The sequence below is a fragment of the Anolis sagrei genome, chromosome 5 (assembly GCF_037176765.1).
Source record: "Anolis sagrei isolate rAnoSag1 chromosome 5, rAnoSag1.mat, whole genome shotgun sequence".
Taxonomy (NCBI): domain Eukaryota; kingdom Metazoa; phylum Chordata; class Lepidosauria; order Squamata; family Dactyloidae; genus Anolis; species Anolis sagrei.
The window spans coordinates 58,816,384-58,832,643 of NC_090025.1; the positions used below are offsets into that span (position 1 = coordinate 58,816,384).

The 16,260-nt window shown below is 37.4% G+C and overlaps 1 protein-coding gene across 5 annotated transcripts in view; it reads left to right on the plus strand.

Annotated features, from left to right (window-relative positions):
• CLCN3 (chloride voltage-gated channel 3) overlaps positions 1 to 16,260 on the plus strand; it is a 60,084-nt gene that overhangs the window by 5,240 nt on the left and 38,584 nt on the right. For 2 of the 5 annotated variants that reach the window (XM_060778715.2, XM_060778717.2), the window contains exon 2: positions 2,168 to 2,344. In XM_060778715.2, coding sequence (XP_060634698.2) covers positions 2,185 to 2,344 — 160 coding nt within the window. In that variant the 5' untranslated portion in view covers positions 2,168 to 2,184. Of the gene's footprint in view, positions 1 to 2,167; positions 2,345 to 9,366; positions 9,607 to 10,567; positions 10,592 to 16,260 lie in introns of those variants that run through there. The other 3 variants (XM_060778716.2, XM_060778719.2, XM_060778718.2) reach the window with 2 other exon arrangements.

The following is a 16,260-nucleotide window of genomic DNA, read 5'->3' on the forward strand; positions in this document are numbered from 1 at the left end:
GGGTCCTCAGGTGTTTTGGTCTTAGAAATCCCAGCCATTTTACCAGCTGTTAGGATTTCTTAGAGTTGAAGGCCAAAACATCTGGGGACCCACAGGTTGAGAACAACCGCTCTATGCCATCTTTCTAACTACTCTGTTGATGGTATGTATGTATCTGTTTACTTGCAAACATGAACTGACTGGTAGAGAGTTAAGTTAAGCCCAAAGTCCCATTATTCCACCAATACTACACCACTGGAGAAATTACACTGTTTAGCCGGTACTGCACCACCTGACATCTGCCAGGGAGTAGCAACCAATAGTGAAAGGACCAAGGCAGTAACATCTCCGGCCCACCCCCTATTTGGGTATCAGCCAGCACGCCAACAACTTAAATCAAGAAATAGTTTTCTAAGATCTACAGAGACACTTGCTGGAACACCTCAGCAAGCGAGAGTTCAAAAGTGGCAGGCTCAAACCCAGAACCTCAATCAATGGCTGATACTAAATGAGAGACTCCCTCCTGGGCACACAGAAAACTGGGCGACTTGGAAGATGCTGAACAGACTGTGCTCTGGCACCACGAGATGCAGAGCCAACCTTAAGAAATGGGGCTACCAAGTGGAATCCACGGCATGCGAGTGTGGAGAAGAGCAAACTACAGATCTCCTACTGCAATGCAACCTGAGCCCTGCCACATGTACAATGGAGGACCTTCTTGAAACAACACCGAGGCACTCCAAGTGGCCAGCTACTGGTCAAAGGACATTTAATAGAATACCAAGTCTGCAAACTTTGTGTCTTGTTTGGTTGTTTGTGTGTTTTTAATGCAATACAACTTTTGGTTTGCTCCTGACACAATAAATATATAAATACCAATACTGGACCACCAATGCTTCAAACTAACTTACCGGTGCATTCCTTCATAATGTGTAGTAATTTCAGTTATTAGGAATGCAAAAGACTTGACAAATTTCCCTAGTGCTTCCCTAATGGTTCTTCTACAGTTTTGAAAAGTTGTATCACATTGTTTAGGGAGTTTAATAGTATCTCAAGTAAAGCAGTTAGTTTGCTGAGTAACATTTAATAATTAAGTTACTGTAGTTGTTTTAGCCATTTAGTCCATACTTCAGGAAATAAAGCCCAACTGTTCATGGGAGAGAAGGATAGTCGAGGCAAAGATGAAGTACTTTGACCACACCATGAGAAGACAGGAAAGCTTAGAGAAGACAATGATGCTGGGGAAAAAGGAAGGAAAAAGGAAGAGGGGCCGACCAAGGACAAGATGGATAGATGGTATCCTTGAGCTGTGGGAGGTGAAGGAGCTGTGGGAGGTGACGGCCGACAGGGAGCTCTGGCGTGGGATGGTCCATGAAGTCACGAAGAGTCGAAAGTGACTGAACGAATGAACAACAACAAAGTTGTTTTAGCAACAGTTTGTGATACTAGTACAGTCTGAGCATCTTTTATCCAGAATTTTGGAACAGCAAATACTCTCGAATCCACAATACTTCTCATGGGTGACTACAAAGTGACAACTTTGTATTCTGTGTACAGATGCTAAGTTTAATGCACAAAAATATTTACAATATTGTATAAAAATACCTTTAGGATATGTGTAATAATGCGTATATGAAGCATTAATCAATTTGATGTTTAGGGTCCCATCTGCAAGATAACTCAATATGTACACATATACTATTTCAAAATACAAAGCACTTGTGCTCCCAAGTATTTTGGGTAAGGGATACTCAACCTGTATCTTGATTTCACGAAGTACTATGACACATAATCCCAAGATATTGTTACGATGTGACTGAAAAAGTTAAAATATTAATACCCTGTCTTAATCTTAAAAATTGCTCATGTGGTATTTCTGATTTCAATAGAATAAATTATATGCCATGACATGTAAGACCATTGTGATAATTCCATATTATTGTGTTTGCTGTTTTGGTATCTTCCATTTATTAATGGAGGTGATTTCCATTATTTCATATGTAATCAATAACCATTTTTAAAGTTGCATATTATTTCTATAAAAATAATAAAAATTCTGTATTAGTTCTCATGGTACTTGCGCATTCTCAGTTATCCTTCTAATGAAGTAAACTTTCTTGTACTTGTTAATTTGAATTGTGTATTTGTACACTATTTCCTAGCTGAGAGGTTTTTTTTCCTTTTTCAGCTTATAGCAGCAGCTAAATGGAGTCTGAGCAGCTGTTCCATAGAGGTTATTATCGAAATAGCTACAACAGTATAACTAGTGCAAGCAGTGATGAAGAACTTCTCGATGGAGTAGGTGTCATAATGGATTTTCAGACATCTGAAGATGATAATTTGTTAGATGGTGATGCATGCATAGGTAAGCAAGTAAACTATCATTTTTTTGTCTTTTTTTGTACATGCTGAGAGATTATGCTTTAATATGTGCAGATATGATATTGCAGAATATTTGTAGACATGAACATAATGCAGTATTACTGTCTTAGTTCAGATATTGTGGCCAAAACTATGAGGGCACATGCTCCAATTCACCTTCTCACTTCCTCATACTGATTCTCACTCCCAGATTGATCACTTGCCCCACTGGTAATGAGTGCTGTTTTTAATTGAGTGTTAGTTATTGTTTCATGCTTCTATGTTTTATTTAATTGTATTTTTAAATTGTTTTCGTTTTATGTTCTGTTTTAGGCACCTTGTGCTATGTGTAAACTGCCCGAAGTCCCTTCGGGGAGATGGTGGTGGGATAAAAGAATAAAGTTGTTGTTGTTGTTGTTGTTGTTGTTGTTGTTATGTCTAATATTCAGCTGTAGAAAACATGGTTACAAAAGTGATACTTCTAGTTTTGATAGTAGAACTGCGAACCATTACACTATGTAACACGATTGTTGTTCCTGGATTGTAATAAACATGGAAAAAGTTTATTGTGGGACATTCTGCAGCACATTTTGCTATAGTTTTCCAATGAATATCTGATAGAGTCACAACCAATTCAACATAGTTTGTGGTAGCCATAAAAATGAAATTTCTGAAGTTCAATAATTACTTTCAAAGTAAGTACCACACAATTAAACAGGAAATAACACTTTCAAACCAGGAACAGACAATGTATTGTTGAAGGCCTTCTTGACCAGAATCACTGGGTTGTTGTAGGTTTTCTTGGGCTATATGGCCATGTTCTAGAGGCATTCTCTCTTGACGTTTCGCCTGCATCTATGGCAAGCATCCTCAGAGATAGTGAGGTCTATTGGAACTAGGAAAATGCATTTATATATCTGTGGAATGACCAGGGTGGGACAACCCAGGAACAGACAATTTTCCAAATTTTGTTGCATAGTGTTATTTGTGCTTGCTGTTTTTTGTGATAACCAAAATTCCTAAATATCTTTTCTGTAATATAGATATGCATCAGTGTAGTTATGTTAGATCCCATCATCCCTCCGGGGAGATAAGGCAGAATATAAATAAAGTTTTATTATTATTATTTATATTCTCATAGGTTTGCCAGTAATTGTTCATTGGGACCAAGACCTTGACCTTGTGCATTTCACAGTGGTTGATTAGTTCCACATCTACCAAATCATTTATGAGAGACAGAACAGTATATGTTGGGACAACTGAGAGTGCTAGCAACAGCACTCATGTGGTCTGAGAAAGCACAATCCCTTATAGCAACTATTTTAATACTAATATAATGCTGCAGTCAATCAGATTCGGTCCACAATGTGCTCAACATAGATATAGCTGTATGTAATCACAAACCAGGAAATGCAGGATGTTTGGAACAGTGCCAGAAGAAGGAAGTAGAAAAGCATGAGACAAATTCTGGCAACAAAATGATGATTCTGTTGGTCATATGATAACTAGATGTAGAGAACTGATTTTCCTTGCATTCACTAAATATTTAATATGGCATGATTTTCAAATCAATTCAATGCTTGAAAAGAAAATAAAGACTATATAACCCTACTTTTGGAAATGTGTCTTTATTTTTTAAACAAAATGAGCATTTTGGAAAGTGTTATTAGATGTTATTATACCTTTAGAAATAAATGTGTGAAATGGTCATTTTTGTATCTGTAGACTTTCTCAAAATATTGCTGAAAAACATATAATTATTAAATTTGCATCCTAATTTTGATATGCTCATCTATTATAAAACAGATAGTACTACAGTGTTCTGTGCATTTATATCGTGAATTTATAGATGGCATTCTTCATCTAGAATGTCTCAGTGTTTTATTTTATTTTCATTACAGTATTCTTATTCTCTCTGGCTTCATATACTGTTGGACCAGAGCTGTCAGTAAGTGGCTTTCAACCTTCTGGAAAATATACCACTTGCTTTTCTCCTCCCTGTGGATTGTTCTGAATGTGCTAGAGTTGGGCATATTCACAGTGTAATAAAAACAGTTAAGATCTTTCTCATGGAAGTTCGTTTCAAATATTTTGTATGCTTCTTGTTTTTCTGGACAGATTTATTTTAAAAGAGAAATCTCTGCTGTTCTTCAAGTGTGACCGAAACACGTTAATGACCTTCCCATAGCTCATAAACATACATATTGTACTTGGCAGCATTTAAGAAGAAAGTCATAAAGAAAGGAACAATAACTCTTGAGTGTAACACTAGAAAAGCCATGGGTGAGTTAGAGGAAGAAAATGTAATCTATTCTCATGAAGGCTTCATAAGAAAAAGGAAAATTTAGTTTGTGTGAAATGGAATGTGTGTTTGAGCTGCTGAGCATAAACGATTAGAGTGGAATGAATAAATTCAAGGAAGCAAGGCATACCTCTTTGGCATATTTAAAGAATCAGCTATAGAAATCTAAGCCCTTTTGCAAATTAGAGAAGTTTATAGAAGCAATGTGGCTAACAAATTCCAGAATACCAGAATGATCTTCAGTGTTATATGAAAAGTTGCTATAATAAGCTGCAAAGAGCTGATTTTCATATTATGCTACATCATGGCTTAGTGCTGCATGTATGGCCTTTGTTATCCCTTCCCTTCATTTTTCTTACATGTTTGGGAGAAAAATTTTGAATATGTGATGTGGGGAATTGGCTATAATTATTTTCTAAAGTGGCAGAGACAAGTGCCGTATTTGTGTCCCCTGGTTACAAGAGTTCCTTTCCTGGAAATTCACCAAGCGCTGGCAGCCTAATGCCTTGTGGACTGGCATTAATCCAAGGACCACCACTTTGAGGAGTGTTCTGATGGCAGGTTCATTCATACTGAGAAGTTAGCCTTGTGAAACTAAACTCCTTTGAAAACCTTTTGAGTGAACAGGGATGGAAAAATTCAGGGTTTTACTCGGGACTTTGGTTGATTTGCAAAGCAGACCAAAGGTAAATTGTGGTGTGGATATGTGTGTAGAAACACTTTCCCTTGATTGCTTTTGACAATAATTATGAATCAATTTCTATCCCTTTATTCTATTTTCTGATTTAATCTACCATCCTGCCATTGCGGAGCCCCTGGTGGTACAATGTGCTGGCATGACTGCTGACCGAAAGGTTGGCAGTTCGAATCCAAAGAGCGGGGTGAGCACCCGTCTGTCAGCTCCAGCTTCTCATGCAGGGACATGAGAGAAGCCTCCCACAGGATGGTAAAACATCCAGGCGTCCCCTGAGCAGTGTCATGGCAAACGGCCAATTCTCTCACACCAGAAGCAACTTGCAATTTCTCAAGTCGTCCTGACATGAAAAGAAAAACAAACCCCGCCACTTTTGCTCTTATAAGTCTATTCTTGTTGCTAAGCATAGTTGAAGTGGATGCATCCACGATCTTATCCTAAACACCATTCACTATATATCCTGTTAGAACAAGCTCTGTACCAAATAGAGTTGCTGATATGTTTGGGTCATATATCTTCTATTTAGGCTTCATTAAACAACAAGGAAGAAAAAAGCACACCCTGTGAATTAAGTCTTGGCTAGGTCAAGATGTTCTTAGGTTAGACCTGAAACATACTTTTCTAATTCACTGCCATTCCTGAGAGAAGTTAATTTTCTCTTTTATATTGAGAGAAGCCAGTAGTACAATTCTATATAGGTTTACCCATTGAGTTCATTGTGACTTATTCCAGGGTATATATAGGCTCAGATCCCGAATTTCATACCTTTGATCTTTTCTTATTAGACTGCTAGAAGTTATCTGACATACTTCTGCCTTTCAACATAGCAAAGAGAGCTTTGCGTTTTCAGTAGCTATTCAAATTAGCCATGGGTGAATTCAAGGAACATACTAAATTTTGGTTAAAGAATCCTTTGTGGTACATGTTTGGCATTTTAAAAAAATCAAATGGTTTGTAGTTGTCTAGATTTATTTTAATTTGCTAGCCAAATAAGATCATGGTCTGCCATTTAGGAGTTTCCAAACTATAGTTTTTATTCATGATAATTTGGTCTATTGTGACAAACAATTATGAAGCTCCTAGCTTCCTCATGTGAAGACAAGCAATTAATGTATTTTAGGGATGAGTATTAAATGGATGGAGAGAGGAAAGGACGAAGCTGGGAAAACTATCCATCTCAAATCCAGTTAACACTTATATGCTAGGGTTGTTTATGCTTCAAAAACATAATGTAACATGATGCTAGTTTTGAAAAGTGTCACTTAAAGAAAATACTCATTTAACTTTCTGCAGTTTTGTGCATTCACAGTTTATTTATCAATGCCCACCCATCTCCCATTATGAGACCCATGTTGTCTATTACTGAACATCATTGATCTCATTCCCACATGTATCTTCAATATTTATACAGTCTAGAATCTCTAGAAAATTCTCTTTTTTATAAGAAATTTGGAACTCGTGTATTCATATTTATATGCAGCCGAAACACAAAAGATGCTGCAGAGTTGTCAAGTGTAAACTAACTGTCAAAAAAAATGAACAAGAAAATACAAATGAGAAAGTAACTAAAGTAGTCAGCATGGCTCATTCATGGAATTATCTTAGCTGCCATGCCAGCTAGAATGCCCCTGGTCCTCCAATAATAACAAAGATGGATCCAGGAGCACATCTATGCTAAACACCTGATTCTTAAGGGAAGTTCAACTCTTGTTCTAAACAGCAAATTATGCTTATTCCAAACTTGGGAATTTCTCTTTCACAGAGCTGCTTTGCAACTAGGAGTAAGTTTACTACTCTGATCCAACTCATCATTGTGTTCCATAATTGATCCAGGGCCTGCCCATCTATACTTGCTTCAGACATTATGAAAAACATATCTGTGTCTCTAGCATATTGATGACCCTTTGTGTTTATTCTCCTAATGACTATTCACAGTGACTTTGCATAGACATGAAAGAATATAGATGTCAACATGCATAAATGCATTAGGGTTGAGAAGACCTTCCCTTGATTTAATCTAGAGCTTGGAACAGAATTACTGTACTGAAGTAGAGTGCCTCCAGCTGCATTTCATAGAGTTGTTACAGGCATGTATTATGGTCAGTGATAAATTTAGAGAGATTAAGGAGAAGGAAGCCCGCTTGTTTTTGTCCCTTTCCTAATGAAGGTCATGCAGGAGTGACCATGCAGGAGTTAGTTCAGTCCCATATCTAGTCCTGAATCCAGGTGGAAATGCATATGGAAAATCTATATCCTCCAAAAATATAAGCAGTTGCTTGGAATGAAGTGTTTATATAACTACCACACATGATTGGCTCCAGGATGGACTTTTCAGAATAGTTGTACCATTCCTTTCTTGAGAACATGCAAGAAGCAGTAACTACAACATCTAGTTGTCTAGTCTTTTATTTATTTACGATATTTATACTCCACCCTCCTCACCCCGAAGGGGACTCGGAAAGGCTTACAAGTAGACAACAATTTTGATGCCAAAAACAAACACAAATAAAATAAACATATACATTAAAACATAGAGTTAAAAAACATCTAAACATTAAAATCAATTATTAAATCACACAATTCACAATCATCATCCAGGAGCCATTCTAGTCATAATTGCACTTATTCAATATCCACTTATTGCAATGAAATTACTGTCTGAAGGCTTTGTCCCACAACCACGTTTTAATTTATTTCTAAAGGTCAGGAAGGAGGGGACAGATCTAATTTCACGGGGGGGGGGCACCACTGATGAGGCCCTGTCTCTCGTCCCCATCAATCGCATCTGTGAAGGAGGTGGGACTGAGAGCAGGGCCTCCCCAGAAGATCTTACCCTACTATTATATCAAATAAGTTGTGATATGACACCAGGCTGCATCAGCTGAAATCAATCCTATACATGGTGGGTATTACACTAAACATCTGTACACTGAAAAGCACTGGTATGCATGTTACATTATTAACAGCAGAATAAAATCAGAAAGTACAAACAATAATAGATTTGGCATGTATATTTCTAATAGAAGGTCCTAGTTTTAGACCGCTAGTTGCTGGGAATGAAACAACCTGTGTACAGCAGTGTATACATAGCCTCTGCTTTTGTAATATTGTTCAGATTATATTTTGTACGCTCCTTTCATGATGCTGCAGCAGAATTACTTGCTCATTCAAAATGGATAATTAGGCTAGAAGGTGAAATTGTATTTGTCAAGTTGCTTCTTTTTCTGTACACTTTGGTTCTAGCTTTTATAAGATTCTTCTTTGATTCCCTCCGTTTTTCTTTGATCACTTGTCTCTCCTTTTTTCCCTTTGATCACAGAAGAGGTGTGTCTAGTCACTTGGCGGTCTTTTATTTGTGAATTCTTCTGAATCATAAAACTATAGATGAAAAAGGTTGCACATAATGTGTGGATGATATATAATCGTTGTGCAGACTTCAGTATCATGCACTCACAAACTAGGTAGTAACTGCGTGTGGGAGGCTAGTATGTAGTGTAATCCTGTTTATGGTTATTTACAATTTCTGCACCTTGTGATGCTTTTATGCCAGCTGAGTGCGAACGATTTCTAAGGCACATGGAACAATACTGAATACTGTTGTAATTTGGCAGATCTTTTAGAATTGTTACTGCTGCTAAACTATGTATTCATTTTGTTCTCACATATGTATTTATATGTATATGTATGTGTGTGTGTGTATATATATATATATGAATATATAAGTTACGATCATGTAAATCAGTAGACAAATTCATTTGTCAGCCTTAGAAAATTGAAATATAAATGTTTGGATTTTTTAAAGCTCTTCGTCAAGGGCAGGCAATCATGGCTGTCTTTTCAGTTGCTGCTATTTTACATTTTTATTAGCCAATATAGCTTAGTTTATATTCTCTTAAACCAGTTTATTCTGCTCTGCTTCAGGCTTAGTCACCTTCAGATGTAGCAAGCTTTATAGATTAAGGCGGCTGTTCCACCTTTAAGCACTCTTAGATTGTAGCCACTAGCAACCGAGCTGCAATAATTTCCCTTTGATGACATCATCGATTGTGGGAGAACCGAGTTGCTGCAAGAAGCCAGCAGCACACAGTCCAAACCCTGATCGAATATGGCAGCTTCCCAGCCTGCTGTTGTTCTATAAGAAATGCTCCGGTTGTTCTGATCTTACAAAGACCTTTTTTGTCTCTTACACTCATGGAAATATCTTCGGATCCTTATTTACCATATGATGGGGGAGGAGACGGCATTCCGTTGAGAGAGTTGCATAAAAGAGGTATCGCAAATTTGTCTTGTGGTTTAGTTCCTTGTGTGCCTTCGTGTCAGTGTGGCAGGTTGCTTTCGGATTTAGAGAGATGTTCTTAATTGTTTATTAAAATGCTACACTGTTTTGCCAAGCCCTTCTAATGTGTGTCATGCCACAAACGAATCTAGACTGTGCAAGCTCTCTGGTAAGGCTTTTAAATGCTTATTAAATTGGCAAATTAGTTCTGCTTCAGATCACAACAGCTAGCAGCGACTCCATCTTCAGAATGTGTCATTTCTAAAAATGAAAACCAATGCCACCCATTCTTTTTTACGTAAATCCTGAAATAAGCTAGCCTTTAGTAATGGCTGCCCATAGCGAAAGAGGCAGAAATTAATTGTGGAAGCTATTTCTTTTCCTCCATGAACTTAAAAGGAATGCTGTTTACTAGGCTTTGAAGTTTCTGTACGTGCTTTTAGAGTTAACTCCTTCCTGGCCTCCTGGAAGCTTGGTGCAATGTGAATTTACTGCATGATTCAAAACAGCCATTTTAATCTAAAAATACAAAGGTTGTGTTGCGTTTTTTCTCATTCACATGATGTTAGAGTTTTGTTTTTGTTTTTAAAAAAGGAAGAGTAGTACAATTAGTACAGTTATCATTGGTTAACTAAATTATTTCATTCCATTGTTTATCTATTCACTGAGATTATGGATGCTTTCAGGCATTTTTGTAGTATGGTTTTTCTCAATGTGTTTGAGAGGACTGGCTGTGCAATTTTTAGGCACTCAAATAGATGTAAATCATCTGATAGGCCGTGGTTTTCTCCACTACAGATAGCAGACATGCCTTTTTTAGAGCCAGTATGGGTGTCACACTTCAGATGACAAGGGATTATTGTGCAGAACAGTAAACAAGTTTGTATCTGCCTTGTAATACTGCCTCCTCTTTCCAGTTTAACAACGAGTCATAAGGAACCAGAGGAGCAGGAAGCTGCTGTCTAAATTCAGCTTATCTGTGAGAGTTTGTTTTAAAAAAGACCATGTAAACTATAGCATAAAAAATAAATATAGTTGTATATGTGCATGTATGTGTTTGTTAACACGTAGGACTGGGTTTGCCTTGAAATTGTTTTTATTTACTGAGCTAAGTGTTTCTCACTTGAGCTTCTCAGAGAAGCTTGTTGAACTAAAAATAGAACCGTGAGAAGTGTTTTCCTATTTCACAAGATAGGCTGTGATATTGGGTTACTTTTGGATTTGCATAAAAGACGTTGATGTGTGTTTATGGAAAATTGCAAGTTGGTAGTTAATCTTTCCTGAGTTTGTTGTTAAGATTGCTAGAAACTAAGATGTCCGTCATCTTGTACATGTCTCTTGAGCAAGTCGTCATTCATATTATGTCTATGCTAAAATACTTATACAGTGAATGGGTATGGTTTTTCAAAAGGCTTCTTTGTGGTTTGTAATAACGATTTGTTTTTTGAACAAATCTGTTCATGCTTTTAAAATGTAAATATGTATCCTGATACTGAAACAATTTTTATAGATTTTCAGTGAAACTAAGCTTGAAGGGTAGTGCTCACTTTTTCCAGAGTTGAACTGAAAGTACCTAAGTAAACTTGTATGGCATTGGGCTGTACTCGCCGCGCTTTTCAGTAGAAGGTTTGAGGGTGCCTGGTGTTATTGAGTACTTCCACTATAGGTAATAATAGAGCAATCACTTTCTATTATGTTAAGATGTGTTAATTCTGTGGTGTAATATGAGAGTTGTTTGGTTTGAGTGAGGAGAAAATAAATCTTATGTCAGGAATTCTGTGTGTGAGTCATATGATTTCTTCTACTGGGTACATTTCATACATAAAGTGCCATATAAAACTTTATATAACCTCTGACAAAACTGATATCTGACTGTTGTCACAGTGTGCACAGGACAATGATGCAAGCAATTAAAGATGTCTCAGAAGGTGCAGCTGTGACTCAGGCTATTCTAGTAATTAAAGAACCTTTACTAGTTTTATGAGATTTTAAAATGGGATGTTGAACAATAATGCTTTAAGCTCAATATTGTATAAAGAATTCATTTCTTGGTTTATTTTAAACATTTTGAATGAATGATCAATTAATGTCTTGTGCAACTAGTTCATGCTGAGCTGCTATTAGAGAAGTGTGCACGTTTGACATGTCAATATGAAATTCAGGAGTATAATTCCTTCATGAAGATATGACTTTCATGAAATACCAGGATATTTCCTGCACTGTATTTTAACTCCTATGGATGTTTATGAGGCCTTAAATTCTAATAAAGAATGGGCCCCTAATTAGAGTAAAAAGTGGTTATGGACGACGTGAAAGCAAATTCCCAATTTGAAGAGTAAGCAAAACAGGTATGCATGTATCAGTCATATACCTGGAGATTAAAACTGTAGGTTATGTAAAATTATTTGGTGTTTCTTGATTCAATTTGCTACTTTTGTTTATTCCAGACATTGTTGCAAATAAAGACAAAAACTTGATTTCTTTTAAATATAGTTTCTTTCTCTCTGTTCAGAATCCAAGGTGGCCTACAGCATTTAAAAAACAGGATGCACTTAAAACACCATTTATATAGAATTTTTAAAAAGCCAGATACAATGTCTTAAAGAGTGCAACTGGTACACTAGTTTTAACTCTGCAAATATTCTCCAGTCACCGCTGAAACTTGGGCGTTTAGACTGAAATTGGAGTCCAGGAGGATGCCCAAGCTGTGAACCTGAGATTTTAGGAGGAGTGTAACCAACATAGGTTGAATCCCGAATCTCTGATTTGTCTTCCAAGTGCTTGGGAATATCTCTGTCTTGTCTGGTATCAGCTTCAATTTATTTGCCCTTATCCAGTCTATTTCTGACAACATGAAAACAGCTCCCATGGAGTTAGATTGAAAGGGTGTCATCAGTGTGCTGGTGACACTGAACTCCCTGATTAACCCAGCAAACCATTGGCTAGAGGGGAGAGCAGGAAACTTCCAGCACCACCTTCTAAGTTCTCACATCTAAAAAGGGTTGGAACCACTGTAGAATGGTTCCCAAAGTTCCATAGAATAATAGAATTGGAAGAGACCACAAGGGCCATCCAGTCTAACTTCCTGCCATACAGTTAAACTTGGGCATATTTCCAATGGTTGGTGTTATTGCAATTTCTGAAAGGTCTAGCATAACTAACTGAGACACATTCCCACCTTGTCCAGTTCTCATCATACGCCACACTATCATGGTCAGTCACTGAAGGTATCACAGTCCCATACTGTAGGAATGAAGCCAGATTAAAATGGATCTAGATAATTCATTTTATCCAGGACCACCTGGAGATGAAAGTCAGCCACACTTCAAAAAATAGGGTGTATTTTTCTAGTAAAGGCCTCATGACAGCTTCTCTGAGATAGAATGAAACTCTGTCTTGCTCAGTGAGGTAGTTATTGCTTTTCTTACTGATTTAGCCAGTCCACTGCTGGTTGCTTTTGTAAGTCAGGAAGACCATAGGTCTATTATTCACGTGGTGGCTCTGTCCACATCTTGAGGCTGCACAAATAGAAATGTGTCCAATAACACAGGACAAGGAAGACCTATTACTGTTATATCCACTGGACCTGTATCAACTGCACCATCCAAGCTAGAACGGATCCAAGCAACTGTATCTGCAAAGTACTATGTAGATTCACCACAATGGGCTTCCTGGAAGTGTGTCTTGTACAGCAGGGCATATTTCTGCTGGATAAGACATGATAGTTTTTTTGTGTTTGAGGTGCTGTATAGGTGGTTTTAATTGGCCTCAAGAATAAGTGCAAGAATTTTGGAACTGCCAGATTTTGGTGGAGAAATCATTTTCTATACAGTTTTCAGGAGATGTAAATTACAATTTGAATGGACATGTCAAGTCATGGATACTGTGCACCATGTAGAAATGACTCCTGTTAATCACCATATACAGGAAACAGTTCACTTGTGAAAGTGCTTTTGATCTTGTGAAAGTGCTTTCGATCAATATGAAAATGTTTTTCGATTGGGCAACAAAGAATATCGTAATAAGGGCTATCTGAAACTTTAAACTTTTGATGTTAAAACATGTTTGTCAAAAAGTTCATTCCCCATTAAATTGATATAGATGCTTCTGTATTTTAAAAGTATAAAATCCAGAATTGGCAAAATGTTGGCTTTAGAAGGAATTCTAGAAATTGTGTGTGTGACCTGCAACTACTTACATACCTCTCCTGTTTTGAGCTTTCATCTTCCATACTAACCATGGGGAAGTGGACCCTTGACTTTTGGTAGTACTAACCTTATCAGACATTTCTGTGACATATCCATTTAAAACTGACTCAATTACTATGTTCATTTAAGTCTTTCAGTGTAGTTTTCCATAATTCTTATTTTTCTCCAATTTTCACCTTTAATCCAATATACTTTTTTGTGCCTTGTTGCTTCTTTCCAATAGTACAGAGCTGAGCTGAGTGATGAATTGACAACTCACTGCTATATGCACTGCTATATGAGATTGCGAGTTTCTGGGATGTAATTTTCCATAATTTCCTTTTGTATCCCACTGTTATTAGATCTACAGAATTCATTTCTTATTCTTTAAATGTCATGTAATAGTCCTTTAATTTAGATAAAAGACTTCAAGAAAAACAAAAATGTAACCATCCAAATTCCCAAAGAACTGTTTGGTCTAAATAACAATAGATTTTAGAACTAGCGAACCAGTGCCTCTTAACAATGCTGTTTCTTAGTTATTAAATATAAATATTGTGCTGAATGCTTAGTGTCAGGTTTCTCTAGCTTTCCTTTTATCTCTTTCTGTCCTGTGTGTCAGAATCAATTATCCCCTATCCTGCAGATATTCTCCAGTTACTTTAAAAATCTAATTATACACCTGTTCTTTCTGTAGTCCAAAAACAAAACAAAATTACAATTATATTTCAATAAAGTTGTTTGACCAGCTTGATCTTGTGTTTTTAAAGAAATACCATTAACTGGATTCCTCACAGAGTTAAGTTAGATGTATCTGCTGCGTATTTCTCACTTTACTAGAGTCAGTAAATGCTTTGGTAGTGCCAGTGTACCCTGCAAGTTGAGATTACCAGTTTTTGTTTATTTGATTTTGTGCAACAAGAAATTTCATGTTCTGAATGTTCATTATGAATTCTAGTGCTTTGCAAATCCAAAGCTTTGGCTGAATGAATATTCAGATAAACAAAAATTAGGAGGCGCTAGTCCTCATCAATTTGTTTTGGAAGTTAACTAAAATATATGAGGGATATCTGGAAAGTAAGGTTACAAGATTTTTAAAATATACAAAGAATGACTATATTTTAATAACACTTACCTGGATTATAGCATATTATAGCATTGTTCATTCGTTCAGTCGTCTCTGACTCTTCATGACCTCATGGACCAGCCCACGCCAGAGCTCCCTGTCGGCCGTCACCACCCCCAGCTCCTTCAAGGTCAGTCCAGTCACTTCAAGGATGCCATCCATCCATCTTGCCCTTGGTCGGCCCCTCTTCCTTTTGCCTTCCACTTTCCCCAGCATAATTGTCTTCTCTAGGCTTTGCTGTCTCCTCATGATGTGGCCAAAGTACTTCAACTTTGTCTCTAGTATCCTTCCTTCCAGTGAGCAGCCGGGCTTTATTTCCTGGAGGATGGACTGGTTGGATCTTCTTGCAGTCCAAGGCACTCTCAGAACTTTCCTCCAACACCACAGCTCAAAAGCATTGATCTTCCTTCGCTCAGCCTTCCCTAAGGTCCAGCTCTCACATCCGTAGGTTACTACAGGGAATACCATGGCTTTGACTAGGCGGATCTTTGTTGCCAGTCTGATGTCTCTACTCTTTACTATTTTATCGAGACTGGACATTGCTCTCCTCCCAAGAAGTAAGCGTCTTCTGATTTCCTGGCCACAGTCTGCATCTGCAGTAATCTTTGCACCTAGAAATACAAAGTCTGTCATGGCCTCCACATTTTCTTCCTCTATTTTCCAGTTGTCAATCATTCTTGTTGCCATAATATTATAGCATATTATACATTATTCATTATTTTCCCACATAATCAGCATTCAGTTGAATACATTTTGTCATCCATGCAACGAGTTTTTCGATGCCTTTCCCACCGCCTTTTTCAGCCAGTTCATCACTTTGATTTTCACCTTGTCACCAGAAGAGCTTTCCACACAGGTTTTTTTTTCAATTTAGTGAATAGTTTATAGTCACTGGGTGCAAGATTGGGGCTGTGAGAGGAGTGGCTTAAAACTTCCCAACCAAATGAAGTCAACAACTCTTGTGTTGCATGAGTGGTGTGTGGACACGCATTGTCATAAAGGAGACAGAATCCTGCCATCAGCATCCCATGAAGTTTGTTTTGGATGGCTCTGCAAAGTTTCCTCGTGGTCTCACAATATCTTGCAGCATAGATTATTTCACCTCTTTCCAAAAAACCAAGTAGAACTGCTTTTCTGTCCCAAAACACTGATACCAAGATTTTTCTTGCGATGAATTGCAGCGGCGTTCATGCCATTAGCATTTAGGTAGCGTATTACAGCGTAAACTTTGCACTTGGCGGGAAACAGAATCTCTAACCTTCACCACAATGCCAGTCAATGAGCTACTGACAAGTGGCACTGCTTGTTTGCTTCTGCTGGCTTCCCACTACATAG